The 22,506-nt window shown below is 37.4% G+C and overlaps 1 protein-coding gene across 4 annotated transcripts in view; it reads right to left on the bottom strand.

The window, feature by feature from the left end:
• Positions 1-990: 990 nt before the first annotated feature.
• PDE6C (phosphodiesterase 6C) overlaps positions 991-22,506 on the bottom strand; it is a 50,147-nt gene continuing 28,631 nt past the window's right edge. For 2 of the 4 annotated variants that reach the window (XM_020908541.2, XM_020908564.2), the window contains exons 12-22: positions 22,127-22,273; positions 21,775-21,882; positions 21,146-21,255; positions 19,424-19,511; positions 8,182-8,282; positions 6,417-6,539; positions 6,269-6,332; positions 3,995-4,069; positions 3,796-3,879; positions 3,250-3,403; positions 991-1,265 (exon numbers count right to left, since the gene is read on the bottom strand). In XM_020908541.2, coding sequence (XP_020764200.2) covers positions 1,204-1,265; positions 3,250-3,403; positions 3,796-3,879; positions 3,995-4,069; positions 6,269-6,332; positions 6,417-6,539; positions 8,182-8,282; positions 19,424-19,511; positions 21,146-21,255; positions 21,775-21,882; positions 22,127-22,273 — 1,116 coding nt within the window. In that variant the 3' untranslated portion in view covers positions 991-1,203. Of the gene's footprint in view, positions 1,266-1,459; positions 1,534-3,249; positions 3,404-3,795; positions 3,880-3,994; positions 4,070-6,268; positions 6,333-6,416; positions 6,540-8,181; positions 8,283-19,423; positions 19,512-21,145; positions 21,256-21,774; positions 21,883-22,126; positions 22,274-22,506 lie in introns of all 4 variants that reach the window. The other 2 variants (XM_070464090.1, XM_020908532.2) reach the window with 2 other exon arrangements.

Consider the following 22,506-nt stretch of genomic DNA (forward strand, 5'->3'; position numbering starts at 1 on the left):
AGTTTTCTTGACAATCAATATTTAGAATGCCTAATAGATACTTCTAGTAATCACTTTTTTTAAAGTCACCTCTGTTGAAGTCCCTTTAAACTGTTTTTCATAGTAAAGCTTTTGTATAGTCAAATCACATGCTGCTTAATAATGCATAATATTTATTAGCTGATTTAACTTTCATTAGGATTATATAGGTCATGTCTTATAAATTGATAATTCTATCAATGAGAAGAATAGTTCTGAATGTAATAATATATTAGTTACACATAAAATAATTGATTTCAGGCTTGGGAGAAAGGATGGGCATAGGATGACATACTTGTAAGCTGCTGGAAGTGAAGTGGTCTTTACTGTTCCATTATCAAGAGTAAAAAGTGGAGGAAAGAGATAAGCATTTCAGGTGGAATGACATTTAATATCCTTTTTCTTTGTTCCTTATATAGTACTTACATACATTATACATTCTGTACTGTATTTGCTCTTACATTAAGACATGTTGAGTAAAGATTTCTGGTTCAGAAAAGGATGTGAGGTATGAATCATGTTATGGGCTGAATTGTGTCTCAGCTGAATTCCTGTTGAAACCCCGATTCCCAGTACCTTAGAATGTGGCTGTATCTGAAGCTAATAAGGTAAAATGAGGTCATATGAGTAGGTCCTAATCCAGTATGACTGGTGTCCTTAAAAGAGGAGAATAGGACACAGACACACAAGAGAGAAGATGGAAGACCAGGTGAAGACGGCCATTGACAAGTCAAGGAGAGAGGCCTCTCGAGAAACCAGCCCTGCCAACACCTTAATCTTGGCCTTCTGGTCTCCAAAACTGCAAGAGAATAAATTTCTTTTGTTTAAGACACCCAGTATGGGGCAGGTTTTTTGTTATAGTAACCCTAGTAAATGAATACAATTAATAAGAACTTTAAAAAAAAAGAATTGGTGACTAGTTTCAGGATTATATTATTTTTAATTTAAAACAAATTGGCACCAAAAATGCACTTATCTTTGTCTTATTTTGCACTTTTTTTGAACTTTATTTTACCCTCATGGCTTTCAGGCTAGCCGTGTATTTTCTTATGCTAGTCACAGGATAGCTTTCCTGAAGAGTCTCTGTTAGTTGATGGTTTGATGAATGAAATTTGCTGATGTTCTTTTTTAATGTTTTCTTCAAATGTAGAAACAATATTTGTAATTTAGACCAGTTGGATTGTCTTACAACATTAGACATGTTTTGGACTTCTTGTCATCACCACCACCTCCTGAATCTTCTACAGCTAGTAAAAAGGAGAAAAGCAATATTATTGGGAGTCAGTGGATATATAGTAGTTTTCTCCTAATATTAGAGTAACTATATAGCCTAATTCATAGTTTTAACCTATATCAAGTACTAAGAGTTTGACCATTTTAAAACTTGACTTCATATTCAGAATTAGTCCATTTAGAAAATTAAATCTAATAAATGACTAACCAGTTAATGTCTCAGTTCTCAAAAGAACCACTGAACTATCCAGTCTGGGAATCTGAGTTGTTGCTTTGTGTTGCCTGGAGACAAAGTAATAGTCTTAGTTAACAGAGACTTCTCAGTGTAGTAGGAAGAAAATTCAGAAGTAATTTTTTATGCAAATAAAGTATAGAGATCCATATCCAATATACCAAATACTAAATCTAAAAAAAAGTCAGGAATGATATACTGCTCATTGTAAAATTGGGATAAAGATTAACTGTACTAAGAAATAACTTTTTGCTTTTCACTTGCTCAGTAAAAATAACCATTTTTGTTATCTTTTTGAAGCTCAGCTCAGATCTTACTGCTTTCATGTTGAAATCCATCCCTCTTAGGACTTCCTGTTGCTCTCTAGAGGACAGATCCATAAGAAGGCCTTCAGGGTAACACACCCATCTGGCAGAGCTGCCTGCATTCCTGGCTTCATCTGGTATTTTACTCTGTTTGCTCTCTAGACTCCAGCTACACCAGTTTTCAAGTTCTTCAAGTGCACCAAGCTTATTTCCACTTCACGGCCTTTGTGCATATTCTGTTCTTTCCTCTCCTTTCCTTTAAAACTCTTCCTCCTTTCTTTGCTTAGAAAAAGCCTGTCTTCAGTGTAGCATAAACATCCTTCAGGAATGACTTCCCTGATGCCCCAGGTATGCTTCTTCTGATAATTAAATAATCGATTTTTCACTTGGTGCTCCCCTACCATGTGGTAAGCTCTATGAGATAAGGACGCCATCTTTTCCCAGGGCCTGCCTAACACAGGGCCTTGACAGAATACACAGCCACTAAACATTTAAGTGAACGTATATCCCAGAGTCAGGAACTCCTGTTTTTATTCTGTTGAAGGATATCCTTAACCCTTTAAGCAAAATGCTTTCTCCCTCTGAATTCTTTAAAATATCACTAAACACATGAACCATCTAAAAAGAATGTTGCTTTTTTTTTTCTTTTAACAAGGCCTTTCCAGACAGAGATGGTCTATTAAACAATAAGAATTTCTTACAAAACCTTCTAAGACTGGAGCTCATGAGACAAAATATGAAATGATGACATTAATATTCCACTTTCAAGATGACATATGAGTCATCTGATGAACTAATAGGTGATGTAAGCATCTTAACAGAGGCTTTCTGAAGATTATGTTAAACCTAACTGAGTGACTTTAGGAGTAGAAATTTCATCAGGATAAATAGCACTACGGAGAAACATCTGAGGCACAAAGTCTTAGGGTACCTTCAAGTCACCCCACTCTGCTGGCCAGCTTTACATCTAGGGCTTCCTTAGATCTGGAAATGAGGCTGGAGATCTGTAAAGCTTTCTCATTATAAGGAGAGGAATATTAAGCTCAGAGAGGCTAAGCAAGATGCCCAAAGTCTTACAGCTAATACAGAATGTTAGGACTAAAATTATTTTCTCACCTAAACCTGATTGATCACACTAATCCTATGGTTTTCATATTATTTCTTAAAATTCAGTATTCTGCAGAGGTACCTCAGGAGCCACTTTATTGAGTGGATGAAGAAACCTAGCCCTAACCCCAACTTCAACTGGACCAAGCAATTCCATCGGGAATTATAAAATAAGATCTTGTTCAAGGGGATAAAAACCCTGAAAACCACTAATCAGCTTCTTATAATTCTCAGTCTGTGGGCAGTAAAGCAAATTTCCTGTTTGCATTTACTTTTTATGCTTTTGTCATGTGAGATTAAGCTCTGCTGGACTTACAGCTACTTTACAAGAAGCCAAAACAGATTCCATCTAACCTTTTTCAGTCGTGTTTCCTTCTTCCTGCTTTTTCATCTCTTCAATTACCTTCATCTTTTCATCATACTCATCAGCTAGGGATTTCCATTCCACTCTGTTGTTTTGAAGACCATTCAGCATAGGTGTGATTTCTTTGTGAAACCGTGAGAACTCCTAGAGAGAAATTTGGGTCAGAAACTACTTAAATCATTTGGTTCATTTTCAGTACCTTTCATATGCAGAGAAGGAGCCCTAAGGAATTATTACAGTGCTCAGAGCTGTTAGGATGAGATTAATTCAGTACCTTGAAAGTGGGAAAGGTAGCTCTTGTCTTTCCTGCTCACCTAAGTAAGTTTATTCAATTTGCTTACACCTGAGTTCTCTCACCTTTCATTGCATCCTTGAAGGAAAGATAAGGGTAATACCTCAAACTATCTTGGAGAAATGATGACACCCTTAGTGACTTTCCATGAGGGATGAGAGTGACTTTGATTTTAGTTACAGTTTGAAAGAAAAATTCTCATCCAGAAAATGATATATTTCACTCAAATAATCTATTTACTTACCTTATATACAAAAGTACAGACAAAGTCAATAAATCCAACTTGAAGTTTAGGTAGTTCATCTTTTTTGTTTCTGTCCATCATAGGCTAGAAAAAGAAATAAATTCTTTAAAGATAATTTTCTAAGATCCAGTGGACAAAACAGACTGATTTGTATCGATAATTTTTAATCAGTAGTGCATTTTTATGTCAAGGGTTTTACAATGGGTTGTTGCTGCAGCACTGTTCTCTCCAGATCTCCTTGTTCCCAAAATTCATTTGCAACCAGGAGTGCTACCTGCAAAGAAGGAGGACATGATTCATGAAAGTCATGGTTCAGACTTATTAACAGAGAATTTGCATTTTATCATAACATTTTATCCTTAAATGAGTAACATTTAAGAACAGAATTTATAATTAATGCTTGAGGTATTGTTATACCATATGTTCTTTGGCTTTTAAATGATGTTATTTACAGATTATATTGAAATGGGCAAGGGGGATTTCTCTTCCTACTTCAGTGTGATAGACTCATTCTGGGTGTGCCGATCTCCTAGCTGCTATTGCCATCACCTCTCAACAATAAAAAGGGGAGAAGGGAGGATGTCTAATTCCATTTCATTATGATTCAAGCTCCAAAGCTTCCCAGATTCTCCTCTTGTCCTGCTTATCATCTGCCAGCATCTAGCATGTATCTGCCTGTGTGTTTATGCACATACATGCACAGCTTAGAACACAACTTCACCTGATATGTTGTGGGGATATTGAGAGTTAATTTATAATGGTTTTTTAAAAACCATATTTATCAAGTTTGTTGAACACCTTCTAGCTGCCTTACATTGACATGATCCAGGCTTACCAAGAGGAGTTAAGATGTGACCTTGATCTTTAAGATGCTTACAATCTAATGAAGTCAGTCATGTAAAGAATGTGGAAAGTTCTATCATATCAACTCTGTCAACTGCTGTGGATCAAGGAGAAAGATAAGGGAGGTTGCATTTATGCTGTATCATCAAAGAAGACTAGCAGTTTACCAGTAAAGAAGAAAGGGAAGACTTTGTGCAGATAAAGTTGAATGTTTAGAGCTTGTGTGAGTAGGAGCTTAAAAGTGTGAGGCAGTAACATGGGAAATAAGAGAAATAAGTTGGGGAGTGTGAGTTAAGGACAGGTAACAACAAACCATGTATGCTTCACTCGGAAGTTTAACTTGATTCTCTGGGCCAGTAGTTCTTTTTCTTTGAGCTGTACGGTCCCTCCAAAGTGCACAAGTGGTACAAAAGTGGATGCCAAGAGAGATTATAAAGTACAGTAACTTTGCTTTTTCCTCTTATAAAAAGTGATCATGTACAACTTTTTGTGCAAGGAAAATAGATATTGCTTTTTTCTCTAAAAAAGGTTGAAAACCTCCAGCAGTGGGGAGTTTAGAAGGCTTCTTAAGCAAAGCAGTAGCGAAGCAGAGCTCTATTTATAAGCATTCCAGCAGCAACTCAGAGAAAGGTTGGAGAGTTCATCCTAAGAGAGGATCACTTAGGAGGCTGCCACCATAGTTCTGATGACAGAGGGAAGTAAGAACTAAGAGGGTGGCAAGAGTGATGGACAGAAATGGTTTTGAAATGAGGGAGATGGACTCAAGCATGAGCCCAGGTTTTTGGCTTGGGTGACTATGTAGATAAAGAATTGAGGAGGAAGAGCAGGCAGTCGGTGAGGAGGGAGCACAGGTATCTGGTTTGGAGCCCAGCTATTCTATCTTAACAGATACAATCCACATTTACAGTTGAACCCAGGGAATTCCGGCCTCTTCTGCTTAGGGTTTTCCCTATGAATTAACTGAGGGAGAATTCTTTCATCGATTAGTAAGAAACCAAGTGGTAAGCAGATGGCTCCCGCTCATTCCCCACACTCCCCAAGGGTGAGGAAGACCTTCCTTAGAAGACGCCCTTAAACTGAACCTGCAGATAGTGCCGTCTCATGACTGACAGCACACCGGAGAGACGAGGAGCGAAACCACCCTTGAGGGATGAAGGCACTAGTGATTCCTCCTCGCCTGTCATGCTTTATCTCCTCTACTGAAAACCCAGACACTCCATGAATAATTTTATGTAAACTTCTTACAGCCTGTCCAGTGATAACAGGAATTCCTTCCAGAAAGCATTTTCTTTCTAGGTTCCTTCTGTTTCCCTTGTCCTGGGCCTAACCAGATGACCTACTGACATCTGTCAGCTCTTGAAAGCTGTTTACTTTTCTTTTCTAACAGAAACCCAGCAGGGAACATTGTACTTTCTTGTCTTAACTTCTTAACTTCCTTTTTCTTCTTTGTAAATTATAAACTGATGGTTTCAGAGGACAGGTCCAGGGTAATGAAGGTAATTGCTTTTAAAATATATAGTCATATAATTGGTTATAATTAAATTCTGAGGTTGCCAGATACCTTCACATTCACTGTCTCATGGTGCCTAGGCAAAGCCCGAGGGCCTGACAGAAAATGGGAACCACTCACCTGACTTTGTACCTCCCAGGGCTTGGTTATAGCTGACAGATCACACGCAGTCATCATCATCGCCCTGTGAAAGAAAACAAAACATGTTTAAATAGAAATATAAAACAAGTTATTTTTGCCAAAAGCAAAATAAAATTTGTTTTCTCACATGATAATCTCTTTTTTGGTTGGATCAATGGTTACATATTTGATGGCCTCTTCTTCAGTTTCCATTTTTTCACAGGCATCAACAATTTTTTGAAACATGGTTCTCTTCCTAAAAAAGAGACAACTGTGCAACAATTTTAGCATATAAGACCAGAGGTTTAAAGTGTCTTTAATATGTCCTTTCAGGTTTCATGTTTCCACTTTGCATTAGTTGTCCACATTGTGGACCTAGGGAGGAGACCAGGGAATGGCTGTGTAACCTTGATACACAAAGGGTTTAAGACAGAAATATCACAAGTCAGAAAGGAAAAAAAATTAGTAAATTTAAATACATTAAAACTAAGAGCTACATGTGACAAAAAGAGATCATAACAAAGGCCACAGGCTATGATGAGACATTGTAAAGTATAAAACCAAATATTAGAACCTAAAATACATGAAAAGGTATGAAATTATAAGTGTGAATAATAATCTGTCTCACACTCAAATTAACAAATATATTTAAATATGCCCAGATCAAGAAGAGTCCAGATATGGAATAATAGGAACTCTTGTAACACTGCTGGAAGGAGTTTAAATTGGCGTACCTACTAAGGAGTGTAGGAGTTTTGCCATGTGGTATAAAATTGAAGATATGCAAACCTTCCAGCAATTCCCATATGTACTTTACAGAAACTTATATACACAAACATATACAATGTTGGCAGTGATGAAAAATTGGAAATAATATAAATGTCCATGAATAGAAGAATGGCTAAATTAATTATGATAAAAATTACACAGTTGAATATACATTTAAAAAGAATGACCTGGATCTCAATTTACCACCAAGCTAAATCTTCAAAGTATTGTTTAAAAACAAGTTGCAGAAAGGTATATACAGTATGATACTATTTATGGAAAAATTTTAAACACTTAATAATGCCATAGAAAACATGAATGGTAAGGATGAATACGTAACAATACCAAGACAGTGGTATTTGTGAAGGAGAAGGGGGGTGGCATTCATGATCGAGTGAGTACAGAATGCCTTGATTATACCACTTTCCTTGAAAAAAGAGATCTAAGAAAATCTTAGCATTTGTTGAATCTGGGCCATAGCTATTTGGATATCACTTACCTAAGTATCTGCTTTCATGTTTGAACTATTTAATAACTGAATTTTTAATGAAGGATTGGAGAGGCACAATTTAATACTGCCCAAGTTGTTAACTATTTAGACCCTGTAACTAGTTCACTTTGTCCTAATGCATTTTAAACTTTATAGTTCACTGACAAGAAAATGTAGAGAAGCTTGGAGTATCTGGTCTCCTAGGTAATCATCATCATCATAAATAGGCTAATGCCTCTGCTGTATGTAACTCAGAAATTTTTTTAGTTTGTTAATGTGCATCAGTATCACTAAGATTTTTCAGCTCTCGGACTCTGACAGGATCAAATGTCTGAGCCTGCAACTCTAAATACCAGACTGCGAACTATGAATTCCCCAGATCAAAAGGCACTGTGTAAGGTTTTATAGCATCACTGTTCTGGCAGTCATCTACCTTGATGCAGTTTCTTCAGATAACAAACTAATATTAGGGGCTTAGCTTTTTAAAATATGTTCCAAATGTCCAGTAAATCCACCATCAGGCATCTTAAGGGTATTTATTGGTAATCCAAAAAGAAAATGAAGAAATGTGTCTCTAAATAAATGTCTTCTAACTTTAAGGCAGTGGACCATGGAAGGCAGAATCACACAGAGTATAAGGGAGTTCTGTACTTACTTGAAATATAAAGCCAGGTCAGTTGCTATTATTGCAACTTCAAACAAATGAATAACTGTTTCATACTGGCGTTTATTTAGGTTCTGGAAGATGTTTAAACTCTGTAAGATGAAAATTCAAAATAAAGTGCCATCATTAATTTGCCTTTGATTCAACAAAAAAACCACCCTATGATGCTTAATAAGAGCATCTTATTATAGAAAGAAGATAAACTAAGTCTTACTTTTCTTGCTTTCAGTTTTCTGTCTAGAATTAAGTTACCTCTCTACTTACACTTTGAGTAAGATAATTTAAACTCTTAAAACAGATTATTAGCAAATATTCATGTAATCGGTATATAAGTTTTCTTCCAGGACCATTTCAATAAAAACAATAGATTTAAATTTTTCTGTAGTAATTGAGAAACTTTAATAAAGAATACCTGTTTTTTGTAGTGGTTTTTGCCATACATTGACATGAATCAGCCATGGATTTACATGTATTCCCCAACTAATAAAAATAAATAAATAAAATTTATTCTCCAAGCCACAAAAAATAAAAGAATATCTGGTATTTGTCCAATTGTTAGACATGTTGAATTATTTACCAGATAATTTCAGAGTGATTATAGAAACTATGGGAGAGCTTTCAGAAGCTGCAGATTACAACAGTACTCACACATAGAAAAAAGCAAATCTTCCAAGTTGTTTTTAAAATGAAGTCTTGCAATTCTATTTTACAATGACTTATTTCTACCTTTCTTCAAAGAGTTTCCCGCTAACAGTCCCCTCATACATGGATCACCCTCAATTTTTAGTGTTCCAGAAACCAAGAGTGTTAATCTGGGAGTGGTTTTTAAAAGATAAGATATTCCAAAAAGAACATTTTTAGGAATACAGGCCAAAGACAGATGTGCAGTGACAAATGAAGTCAACAGTTAAATACAGGAAAATCCCACTGGAAAGGAGGAAATAGTCTATTCACCTGTATAGAGACAGAGGCAGCATAATGTAGAAAAGAACACTGGGTCAAGCACCAAATAATAACAGCAGACACCTAATGCTTCCCACTCCCCAGGCACTGTCCTAAGTGCTCTATGAAAACTCTTTAGTCTCACAACAAACGACAGCATATAGAGGTTAGGAAACTTGCTCAAGGGTAAACAGCTAGCACACAGTAGAGCCAGGATAGCAGGGCAGTACACCAACTCAGTCAGCAGCCCGGGTTCAGTTCCCAGCTTCCCCACGTGGTAGTTGTAGCGTCCTGGACACCTCATTTAACATCTCTTAAGTATTTGTTTTCTCAAATGGGGATAATATCAGCTGCCCTGCTAACTGCCTGGCACTCAACCTGTGATCAGTAAATATTTGTGGAATGTTGATGCAGATGAGATAACTGGGAATGCATTTAAGAACAGTAAATTGTTACAGAATTTAATTATTGCTATATCATTACTGGTAAGTTTTGAGGTTATTCCCAGTTTAAAATAGAATTGCAAAACCCAAGACCAAATATAGCTCTGTCATTCCAGGAGACTGAAATACTAGAAAGCAAGAAATGGACTAGAATTATGTGTGCATAATACAGCCTCCACTTAGGTCATCTTTTTATAACTTCCAAGTCAAGAAAAATGGCATTTTACACAGCAGTAATAATGAGTTCATAATAGCAACTACAGCTAGACTTTTTTAATTGATAGAAGACATAGCAATTGACTACTACAAACTACAATAAACAAAAGAAAACTTATCTAGATAAAAACCCATGTCTTGCTTGAAAGAGAAAGTCCTCAGCAGCACGTTGGGTGTAATCTCTGCTCCAAATCTTCTGGATATAGGTTATTTTTAACTGGTCTGGATTGACCAGGAAGAGGGCAAAGTAAGTGGGCCGTTTGGCATTTAAATCCCACTTAACCTTCCCTGATTTGGGTACACTGGTGGCCTGCCTTTGAATTGGTGGTGACCCTGTGGCATATTTACATCAGTGAGTCATTGCCCTTATCTGTTCACTGATACACGTTATATGTTTCCCAAAGTATCGTGTAGTATATAATTCCAACACATACTTTGTAGATCCAGTAGCACTTAAAGTCATTCTTGACTGCTGTACTCAGGAGAAAAAAGGGGATCATGTGTGGAAATGCCCTAAGTTTTTAGGCAAATTATTAGTAGCACACTTTAATCACTTTATATAAGTCATTTTAATCCTTATTATATACTGAAAAAATCTAAAATAGTGGATCTCAGGTGTTCTCACCACACACAAAAAGGTACTATGTTGATTCACTTGACTGTAGTAATGATTTTACTGTATATCCATACATCACAACATCATGTACACATTAAACATGTAATTTTTTTAAACTAAAAAAGTCAGAAAAAGCCAAATAAAAACAGAATGTGGAGAGGGGACACAAAAGGCAGGCTGCCAAATTGAAATAAACAATCCCTTAGGATAGACTTTGTCTCTACCAAGTGCCAAACTGTACAGACCACACAACCATCAACCAAAATTATCAATATTTTTTATGCACCAATTACTTTTACTACATGTTGATTTTATTTTAAAACCTGGATACTTTGCTAAATATATGTGTGTGAGAAAAAAGCTGTATATAGAAAGAAAAATAATACTGTTGTACTCCATTTAAGTCATACCTTTTTTTAATCCAGAACAATAAAACAGCTCTATTAAAGCAGAGAGAATGGCAAACATTCTTTGACTTCACAAAGTAAATGAGTGTTGCATTTTTTAAAAAAGATGACACACTTTTAAAATTACTATACTTAAGAAAAAAGGGTGTACATTCAACTATCCAGTACTGCTTCCTTTGTTGATAGCACAATATTCCTGATTTTCACTTTTCCCCTCATTTTTACTGTACAAGTCTCTAATTGAAAAATCCTTTCTTAATTCAGTATTATTTTTTATTTTCTCTTTTCCTTCTCTCCTAGCAAAAGTTCTTAAAAGAAGAGCTTGTAAGCAGTTTCTTTTTCAGCCATGGATGTAGATTCACATAAAAGATCCTGTTTCTGTTTTGTATTAGTTACTAGAAATCCCTTGACCAAATCTGTGGCCCATGTATAATAAATACCTCTGACTGTACACATTGTGGGCCTGCCCCATACTTCGTCTTATTTTTATTTTCCCGTTAGCCTTCATTTTTTCTTTAATGTTACATGTATTTTGGGGAGCTCCATTAAAAACTTTTTGGAACAAGTTGAGGATTAAACATATATACATGCATGCAGTTGTTTTTAAGTAAGCAAAGGCAGAGCCAGTAATCTCTTCATTGGAGCAAGAGGTCTTAGAATGTAGACAGGGCACAGAAGAAGGAAGGATGTCCCTCAAAAATCCAATCTGACACACACAACAGCCGCAGAGGATGAGCTGCTGAGGGGAGACTATTCTCACATACATTTGCACTGACTTCTATTCATCATCTGTGCCAAAGAGAATGCTTTGGGTCAAAAGCAGTGAAGGCAGGGAGGCTGGCAGCAATGATCAGATCCTAACACAGACCCTGTAGCTTCACAGACTTGCTTAACATAAGCCTTCTCAACTTCTGGAAAACCCAAATCAAAGAGGTGAGTTCTCCAGACCAAAGAGAGGGAATTGGTGAGACAGAGTTTGAATAAATAGAAAGCTGCGGCTGTCCTCAGTGCATTCCTGCCCTCCCCTCACAGCAGATGGCAAGGTCCATGAAGGAATGAATAGTTTTCAGAGGAAAACAAGTGTAAAACCTCTGCATAAAGACCACAAGAACACAAAATAGCCTATGGATTCAATGCGATTCTAACCAAAATAACCAAGTTTGTGGATGTGTGTATGTAAATTTGACAAAATTTCTATGAAAATACAAAGGTTTAATAAAAGCCAAAGCAATCTTCAAATAGAACAAAACTGGAGAGTTTATACTGGAAGGAAGACTTTATTACAAAGCTATAGTAACTAAGATGACATATTGACAAAAGAGACACAAACTGACTAGTGGAATAGAATAGAGAATGCAGAACCAGTCCATTATAATCAGTTACCTGGTTTAGGACCAAGGTATCACTGAAATGAAGTGGGTCAATAAATGGTGCTGAGTCAACTGGATTTTCACATGGACAGAAAAAGTATCTTGATCTCTACATCAAACCATATATAAAGATAAGTTGTAAAATGATTGTGGATCTAAATGAGAAAGGTATAACAATAAAATACCTTCATAACCTTGAATTGGCAAAAGACAATACTATACAACTAAAGAATTAATCTTTAAAAAACTGATCAGATGGACTACATTAAAATTGAGCTTATTTTCACCCAAATCCAATATTAAGAGAATAAAAAGGCAATTCACAGGGAGAAAATATTTGTAATACATACTTATGATGAAAGAGACATAAACCAGAATAAAGAATTCCTACAAATCAAATTGAGAACAAAGGTAGTCCCAAAACAATTTCAAAAGGTTAATATAAAAAATTGTAGTTTATGTGTGTAAATTGATGCTATTTAATTTGACACAAATCAGTGCATCCCCCAAGTGACTAAAACGAGAAAGATGGAAAGTGTCAAGTGTTGGAAACAATGGAGAGCCACTGGAACTGTTGGTAAAAATGTGTATTAATACAACCATTTTGAAAAAGAGCTTGTCAGCATCCACTGAGGTTGAACATATGCTCACCCTATGGCCAAGCAGTTCTATTTCCAGGTACATACCAAACAAATACACCCATGTGTTCACAAAAAGACGCACTCGAGAGTCACAGCACACCACATGTAACAACTCTGAATCAGAAGTCACACAAAGGTCTTCTTGTAGTAGTTGACTGAACATGTAAATACAGTGCGTGACTGCACACACACACACTGAACTAAGAAAATAACAATGGAAGAAAGGAACACAAGGCAAATGAAAAATACATCAAAGGAAATACCCAACGGAACATGAAAAATTCATACTAATAATAACTATAGTTTCAAAACCACAAGAATTCAAAGGAGATTGTAAGACAACAGTAAAATTAAACTAGCAAAACTAGCAGTAGAATGAGAAGAATGGAATTGAATATAAAAGCAATATAATCCACAGTAAAGCTACTCAAATGGAATAAGCAAGGGACAGTCCACAGTCTTGAGGAAATTAAAGCAAAAAGGAAAAAATAAATCTATTAAAAATATAAAGAATATAAATGACAAAGACATTGGACATATACATAATTGGTATTCCCAATGTATTAGAAAAATGTTCAAAGATACAATGGAAAAAAAGCTTTCCTGAAAATTTTTTAAAAAAAGACAATGGATTCTATGGATATGTGTAACCTATATCAAGGAAAAAAATAGATGCAGAATCACCCAGACAGTCAAAGTTACTAAAATATGAAGAATTAAGAATTATATGAACATCTATGCAGAAAAACAAAGTCACCTGCAAGGGAGAAAATCAAATCAGCCATTTATATCTCTTTAACACCAAAAAACACTGAGGCAATGTCCTCCAATTTCTGAGAAGAAATTAATGACCCAACAACTTTTATATTCTTCCAAACTGACTTTCAAAAATGTAACAAACAGATCTTCGTAGGTGTGCACTTAGCTTAGAGACTGTGAAAAACTACCAGATGACAAAAATCTAGCTAATCAAGATATGAGTCAAAATAAAATACACAGGAATGGACAAGCCAAGATAAAAAATCTGAGGCTGAGATAAATCCACGAACCTGTGGACACCTTATCTTCGACAAAGGAGGCAAGGATATACAATGGAAAAAAGACAACCTCTTTAACAAGTGGTGCTGGGAAAACTGGTCAACCACTTGTAAAAGAATGAAACTAGAACACTTTCTAACACCATACACAAAAAATAAACTCAAAATGGATTAAAGATCTAAATGTAAGACCAGAGACTATAAAACTCCTAGAGGAGAACATAGGCAAAACACTCTCCGACATAAATCACAGCAGGATCCTCTATAACCTACCTCCCAAAATATTGGAAATAAAAGCAAAAATAAACAAATGGGACCTAATTAAAAGCTTTTGCACAACAAAGGAAACTATAAGCAAGGTGAAAAGACAGCCCTCAAAATGGGAGAAAATAATAGCAAACGAAGCAACAGACAAAGGATTAATCTCAAAAATATACAAACAACTCCTGCAGCTCAATTCCAGAAAAATAAATGACCCAATCAAAAAATGAGCCAAAGAACTAAACAGACATTTCTCCAAAGAAGACATACAGATGGCTAACACATAAAAAGATGCTCAACATCACTCATTATCAGAGAAATGCAAATCAAAACCACAGTGAGGTACCATTACACGCCAGTCAGGATGGCTGCTATCCAAAAGTCTACAAGCAATAAATGCTGGAGAGGGTGTAGAGAAAAGGGAACCCTCTTACACTGTTGGTGGGAATGCAAACTAGTACAGCCACTATGGAGAACAGTGTGGAGATTTCTTAAAAAACTGGAATTAGAACTGCCATATGATCCAGCAATCCCACTTCTGGGCATACACACCGAGGAAACCAGACCTGAAAGAGACCCCAATGTTCATCGCAGCACTGTTTATAATAGCCAGGACATGGAAGCAACCTAGATGCCCATCAGCAAGACGAATGGATGAGGAAGCTGTGGTACATATACACCATGGAATATTACTCAGCCGTTAAAAAGAATTCATTTGAATCAGTTCTAATGAGATGGATGAAACTGGAGCCCATTATACAGAGCGAAGTAAGCCAGAAAGATAAAGACCAATACAGTATACTAACACATATATATGGAATTTAGAAAGATGGTAACGATAATCCTATATGCAAAACAGAAAGAGACACAGATGTACAGAACAGAATTTTGGACTCTGTGGGAGAAGGCGAGGGTGGGATGTTTTGAGAGAACAGCATCGAAACATGTATATTATCTAGGGTGAAACAGATCACCAGCCCAGGCTGGATGCATGAGACAAGTGCTCAGGGCTGGTGCACTGGGAAGACCCAGAGGGATGGGATGGGGAGGGAGGTGGGAGGGGGGATCGGGATGGGGAACACATGTAAATCCATGGCTGATTCATGTCAATGTATGACAAAAACCACTACAATATTGTAATTAGCCTCCAACTAATAAAAATAAATGGAAAAAAAAAAATAAAACATTAAAAAAAAAGTCTGAGGCTACGTATCAGGCCCGTAGAAAAGTAGAAGTTGGAATAAACAATTGTGCCTCTTTGGTCTTAACCATAGAAGAGAGATGACAAAGGGAACACTGTCATCTGGAAGTAAGACTGTGGTTCCAAGGCCTCCGACCTTCAGAAGCTGACCTATGACCACTGTGGCAACACCGCCAGGCAGGAGAGGAAATGTGACTGGAGTTGCCAAGGCTACAGTTGGAACACCACCTAGGCCAGGTGAGCAAGGCACCTACAAATGGTACACGGAAGACTCAGGCGTGGATTCTGGGAGAACACCTAACCCAAGAGAGCCGCTGGGGCAGCATCCAGTTCATCTTAAGGATTTCGACCATTAGTCATGCAATAAATGCTCTGGTTAAAAAAAAAAGACACTTAAGGAAATTATAAGTTAATTTTATAAATCCTGATAGCAATAAAAAAAATACTGATAATAGCTTACAAAACAGAAGTAGAGATGTGGGAAGCAGTGTAAGTATTCGAATTTCTCATGTTTTACAGCAGGGAGTCAGAGATGGTGAAAAGGTAACACATAACCACTAGTTATTGATTTTAGTGTTCTCTAAGAACTAATATCTCTTGTGATTAAGGACACAGTTCTCTGAAGTTCTGTAATTCCTTCCCTTAAAAAATGTTTCTTCCATTAAACTGAAGTAAAATTAAAATCTTCATTTAAGATAAATACAAGGCACAAGCAGTGAAAAGGAATGAATCACTGCTGACTCATTCGCTCAAAATTAACAAATCACAAAATTATTGTTCTGAATGAAAGTCATCGTCACAAAAGAGTAATTATTGGATGACTGCATTTATATAAAAATCTAAAAGATTCAAACTAATCTGTAGTGACTAAAAACATTTCATTGCTTGCTTTGGGCTGGGAGGGGAGAGAAGCATAGACTACCGGGGGACTGCTAGCATAGACTACTACAGAACTGAAGTGTTCTGTATCCAGCGATAGACTACCAGGGAGCAGTCTCCTTTGTCATCCCAAAGGAGATGACTGAAGTGTTCTGTATCCTGAGTGTGTTGGGATAAAATCTATCCAAGTGTAGGGATAGAATTCATAGAATTTAGGGATGCTGCTTATTGTTCAAACATTACACTTCAATAAACTCAGTTAAATAGATAACTCTAACAACAACAACAACAAAAATAGTTCCGATAGTGAGATCCCACTTTTCTAACATTGTTTCTAACCATCCTGCCTATATATAGTCACAGTGGGCTACAATGAAGTTCATTAAATGTTAATGAAATGTCCTATTTCTGAGTGGTAGGATTTAAAGCAATTTTTAAATATTTATCTTTAGAATGTTTCCTATTGCTTGAATTTTCATAGCAGGTATATGCATGTAATTTTTACAACCACTACTGTCATTAATTTAAGATATCTATATATGAGTCTATAATATTCCATTTGTGCTTCCAGGGAATTGTGCTGGAAATGTTATGTAGAGACAGGTACACAGAACAAGAGAGGAGGCCTCCATCCCAGCCAGCCCCACTCCAACTGGGCCCCCACCTGTTCAGCAGGGCTCACCTGCCCACAGAGTCTAACATTGCTCTCTACCATTAACAGGCCATTTTTGTTCTCTTATTGCTATGAAAATGGCACTACATATCTAAATTCGGTGTAGCACACCAAAATAGAAATGGCTCCAATTCATCCTGATGAGGACTCTCAGGAAGGTGAGTTCTAGTCTTCAATGTGGTACATGCTACACCCCAAGGGAAGACTGCAACATGTTTGTGGCTGGCTGGTGATCATACACAAGATACTTAATTTCTTCTTCATTCCTTCTTTGTATAACATGAAGTCAGTATGAAAAGGCATAAAGTTATAAATTTTATGAAGAGGTGTTCTGAATAATAAAAGTATTCTGTTATTTATTCTAAATAATGCATTTTGTCATTCTGACAGTACATTGTTGTATTAAAGTTTATATTCTGAGAAATTTGGCTAACAAGGGTTTTAACCCCTAATCATTAGGTTAAAGGGTGGATTTCTGACTAGTTTAGAATACAGACGGTTCTGTCCTCAAAGCAGGGAATCCAACTCTACTGGGACATAAAGCTTGATAATATACAAAACACAATGAGTAATGCCTACAACATGGCAAAATTGCTAGATAAGGATTTGCCTTATGTAAAAAAATTAAAGCTTTAAATATAAATATTTCCTCTATACAACAAATAAATAGAAGAACTGTACTGTCTTCCAAAAATGTGAAAACAACATCTGATGTTAAAATTTCATTTTTTCAGCATTCAGTTTGCCTGCTCATAAAAAGCTCTGTGATTGCATTTATTGCCTAGTGACTCTATTTACAACCCTAAAAGTCTGCAATTAGCAAGTCAAATAGCATTGTAGATAGGTCCTTGCCAAGGTGGCATGGATTACTAGGATGCACTATTCCTTTTTAAAAAGAATAAGCCTTTATCTAGCCATGAAAACCAGTTCAGACTACAGAGTAAATAACATTAAAAAATTAAGATGGGAAACAACAACTCTATTTTAAACTCTCAAATCCCAGAAAGTAAAAACATATGAGCTACTAGGAGCCCTTCCAAAGTTAAGCATTTAAACATTTGGCTATAAAGGTTTTAGAATATATTTTGCATTAGTAGGTAAATGTAAAATTAAATAAATTATTTTTGATACTACCTGCCTGTGGTATATGTAATCAGCTGGATATATGGAAGGTCCTTACTCAAAAAATATAAAACCATCCCAACCAGTAAAGCAAGACCCTTAACAAATTGGGTAGGTAACAAGTCACTATTATATTCATGAACTACTTTCAATTCTATTTTTTCCAACTCTCATAGAATAGATATCTTCATTCTTTTTATGATACTACTGCAGGAACAGGTCCTAGCTACACGAGAGTTATGAAAATTCTTATTAAAAATCAGACTCCTAGGTCCAATCCCCAGGGAGCCTGGTAAGTGGGAGATGAAGCCCAGGATGTGTTTTTAACCGCCTGCCCACCTCTGCCCTGTGAAACCGATAATTTAGTGCAGTTGGTCTGTGTCTCCCTGTCTGGATGCTGCATCAATCACAGGCTATTAAAAACATTTAAATCATATGTCTGTTTTCTTTTTCTACTTTTCTGCCTAATTGCCCTTACAAATTTTCCCACTTGGCTTTTGATTACCTAGAAGAATGTAATATTATCTCGAAACTTGGACATATTTCCTTGTACCCCTTCCCCTGAGCCTTTAATAAATGATTACTATCAAAAGTGAAAAAAGCTCCACTGTCCCGAGGGCTTATTTATCCTAATGAGTTTGTGTGATTCTAGACAATTTCTCTGTGCAGACAGAAGAATGTTCCCTTCAATCTAACAATGATTCATTCTGGGTTAGAATCTTCTCAGATTTGTTCTCAAGCATAACTAGGTTATATTCAAAACTTTCCCAACAAGCCTATATACTCTTTAAATAAAATCGATAAAAAGAAGAATCTTTTTATTGAAAGTTAGTAGTACATGATATTGTATAAATCACAATGAATTCAGGACCAAGCTTAAGCCACTTCCTGTGAAAAGCTCCCTGATCCCAGGCCTCTTCTCTCCTATGCCTCACCCACTCCTGAATGGGACATGTCCCTCATTCACTCAGTGCCTCTGATGGCAGCTGTCTGATCTTACAGCCTGATTTTCATGCCTACCCCCAAACTACCAACACCTGACTCTCTCAAAGATACAGACAATACCTTAACAGTACATGCCCTATGAATAAGAAAAGCAGTGGCTGTGTAGCCTCCTCTTTTTACATTCATACATACCGAAGGTACACAGAGCCCTCTCATGTTCATCATGAACTTTTTCTTCTTACTCTACAGACCCACAGAGATTCTGTGACTTTTCATAGCTCTTTCCTCCTCTATCTCAGCTACTTCCAATTTGATTGTTCAAAAACTATCGCAATATATCAATTTCTATCAATTGACTTCAATAAGGGTATATACACTGTCAGCCACCAGCATTCAGGATCATCCTCTTTCTAAGCATTTTCTGTGGGTCAGCGCTTTGATCCAGAGCTTGTGAGCTGCCCTAGAGAGACACCCATGTACCTCATCCTGCAGGAGCGTCTTACTGTACTCCAGGTGGTGCCTCTCCAAGATGGAAGAGCCGTGAAGCCTTGCGAGCGGAGAAGTGGACCTAGGAGGAAAAGGGTCATTTTAGCTATTTAAAGATGACACATAAGATCACACAATACAGAATCTTTGCAATCTGAGGATTTTTTTTTTCATGTCTTCCCTCTCTCCTAATGACTGTGAAACAGTTGAAAGTAACATATTGGAAAAGAATTTTTAGATTTAGAACAGAAGAATATGCTCTTTTAAAAAAAATCTTTTTAAGAAAAACCCTAATTTGTCAAATGCATAAAGTGATTTAATCGCTTGAACTACAAAGTTTCTCTCACAGGAAAGGAAGAAGGTCAGCTCGCCCATCGCTGATGGGACTCACGTGGTCTCCCAACACCAGGCCAAGGCAGAAGTGTGGGATGTGGTCTCATCTTTTCTGCAAACCTGGAGACGAGATGCCACATCCCATTTGGCTACTCTCTTTTTATCTACGGCAAGTTAGATTTGACTGGGACTTGTTTCTTCATCAGTAAGAGGGGAATAGTGGTACCTCCCACGTGGGAGGGCTACAAGGATTCAAAAAGGCCATAGGTATCAAGTTCTCAGCTGGTCTCCCAGTACACAAGTGCTCAATAAACATTCATGCCTTTGAAACTGAATTGGCTGAAGCAGTTAGGAGGGCGGAAGGAAGCTCAGTCATTGTCAGGAAACCTGCATTCAGGAATGCGGAACTGGAGCTCTTAGAGGAAGATGTGGCTTGCCCCAACCCAGACTGGGAATCCCCTCTTCAGAGCAAAGCCTGATTGGTAGAGTTGCTGAAGGTGAAAAGTCCCTGCTTACTTCATTGAGTAAATTTCTTGAGCATCTACTATGTAATTTCAGACATACAATTTCACGTGATTCTCACAGCAGTCTTTGAGAGGTCAAAATTGTACCCATTTAACAGTTAAGAAACTGAATCTCAAATACATTAAGTGATTTACCCAAGATCACTCAACCAGGAAGTGTCTGGATCCCACAGACCCAGATCCCAAAGCTCATTCTCTCTAAAATGTCTCACTTCCTCTGGTACCTTGTAGGGTAGTGGGTTATGTGTAGGAGATGAGGATATAGTGCGGCCAAGGCAGGTAGAGCTTAAATGTCCTATCAAGGAGCTAGGTTGGCCATGGCACTGCTGACAAATTTTGAAAGTGCCAATGACATAATAACAGTAATAATAGTAATACCTGATAATTATTAACCACCAAGCACCAACCGTGAGCGGACTGCTTTGTATGTATAGCCTTATTTAATTTTTACAATGACTTTAAGTGTTAGGTAGCATTATTACAATTCTTATTTTCCCAATGAGGAACTCAAAGCTTAGAAAGTTTAAATAATTTGTGAACTCAGTGAATACAAATCTGTCTGAGCTGAGAGGCTGCACTTCTTGGGCAAGAGGGGAAGGTGGTGATGATGTTAAGATGCAAGGTCAGCTGGTGGAGGCACAAGGCCGAGGGACATGAGAGGTAGCGAACCCAGGAAGAAATGTTCTCTAGCTTGAGTTGGGGGTGTCACCCAAGGGCGTACAACTGCAAGTCGAAGATCAATGCACCTACAGGTATGAATTCAATACTTTGATGAAACGAAGTTGAAAAAAGAGTGAAGGCATTTACAAATAAGGCAGGGGCACCAGAACTATCGATGTGGCAGCATATGTTCACTTACTTCATCTGATACAAATTATTGGTGCCTCTGTGGTCAATGTCATGGCAGAAGGCAGCAGCAAGCATGGCAAAGGCTTCAAGGTCTGTGTAGTATTTCTTCAGTCTTCCTGTCTAAACGAAAATAGACATATATTCACTTACATTAATACACTATGCAGCATGTGCAGTGAGGCTTGCCTCTGATGGAGAAGGGGGTCTGCTGTGTTTTTAGAGCAAGCTGACTTTCTTTCCTTTTTGGTCACACCACGTGGCATATGGGATCTTAGTTCCCTGATCAGGGATCAAACCTGGCCCCTGCATTGGAAGCATGGAGTCTTTACCACTGAACCACCAGGGAAGTCCCAAACTGGTTTTATTTCTTGTAGCTCATTCTGGGCAGTTACAAACCTAGCAGGGAACTGAACTTTTTTCCTTTAAAGACCTAAGTACGTGAGTGTCAGAGTTATAATCCAGTCAAGCGCCCAGGGATACCCACATGCCCTAGCATCATCTCCAGAGGATTTGGGGATTTATGGGATTGTATCCATGAATTACAAAATTACAGATCTAAAGTGATAGCCTGTATCTATTCTCAGCACGTTCAGGAGGGAGGCACGCAGGTTTTCACCAGTTGCTGCGCTCCATACCTACCATCAGCAAAGTGAACATGGTCTGCCCCACATTAAACCCGTGTCTCCAGTTGTGGTACGTGACGGCCTGGTACCCCTTCCTCACCATGTACATCCATCTGGTGAGAACCTGCCGCCAAAGAAGACAACACCACTCAGACTTTGGAACAGAATTCTAAAGGTTAGAAGGTCTGTGACAACCTTATCTGAAAAGATAGGATGGCCTTGTTTACAGGGTTTAAGCGGATATATTGACAAAGTTAATGATAATTTAAGATCCACCCTGCAGGGAATCTTTTTGAACCACAGGTAATTTTACGTAGTGGAGAACTGCCACAGAATCACACCATATTTTAAATGAAACACCATCTAACCTCTACGGGTACTTTGAATTTCTCCACCACATTTATTTCAAAAAACAGCCGAAGTCCACACTTAATCAGTTCGTGCTCTGTGATGGGCAAGTCGCTGAAGCGGAATTCATACAGGTCTGCGGTCCGTGGGTCCGGCAGGTCCTCCTTCTGTTGAAACAAGGACCAAAGGTTCCAGTTTATATTCTTTTTTATCCCTTTAGTCATACACAAAATTACAATGCAGTGATGCCACATGCACTCCCCGGAGCCTCTACATACCCAGTACTGGGTTATGCCCCTATTATCCTCACAACAAACCTGCACAATGACCCTCAGTTTCCAGATGCTTAAACTGAGGCTCAGTTATCCTGAGAAGCTTTCTAAGTGACTGCATTCAATTC

The sequence above is a fragment of the Odocoileus virginianus genome, unplaced genomic scaffold (genome assembly GCF_023699985.2).
Source record: "Odocoileus virginianus isolate 20LAN1187 ecotype Illinois unplaced genomic scaffold, Ovbor_1.2 Unplaced_Contig_15, whole genome shotgun sequence".
Taxonomy (NCBI): Eukaryota; Metazoa; Chordata; class Mammalia; order Artiodactyla; family Cervidae; genus Odocoileus; species Odocoileus virginianus.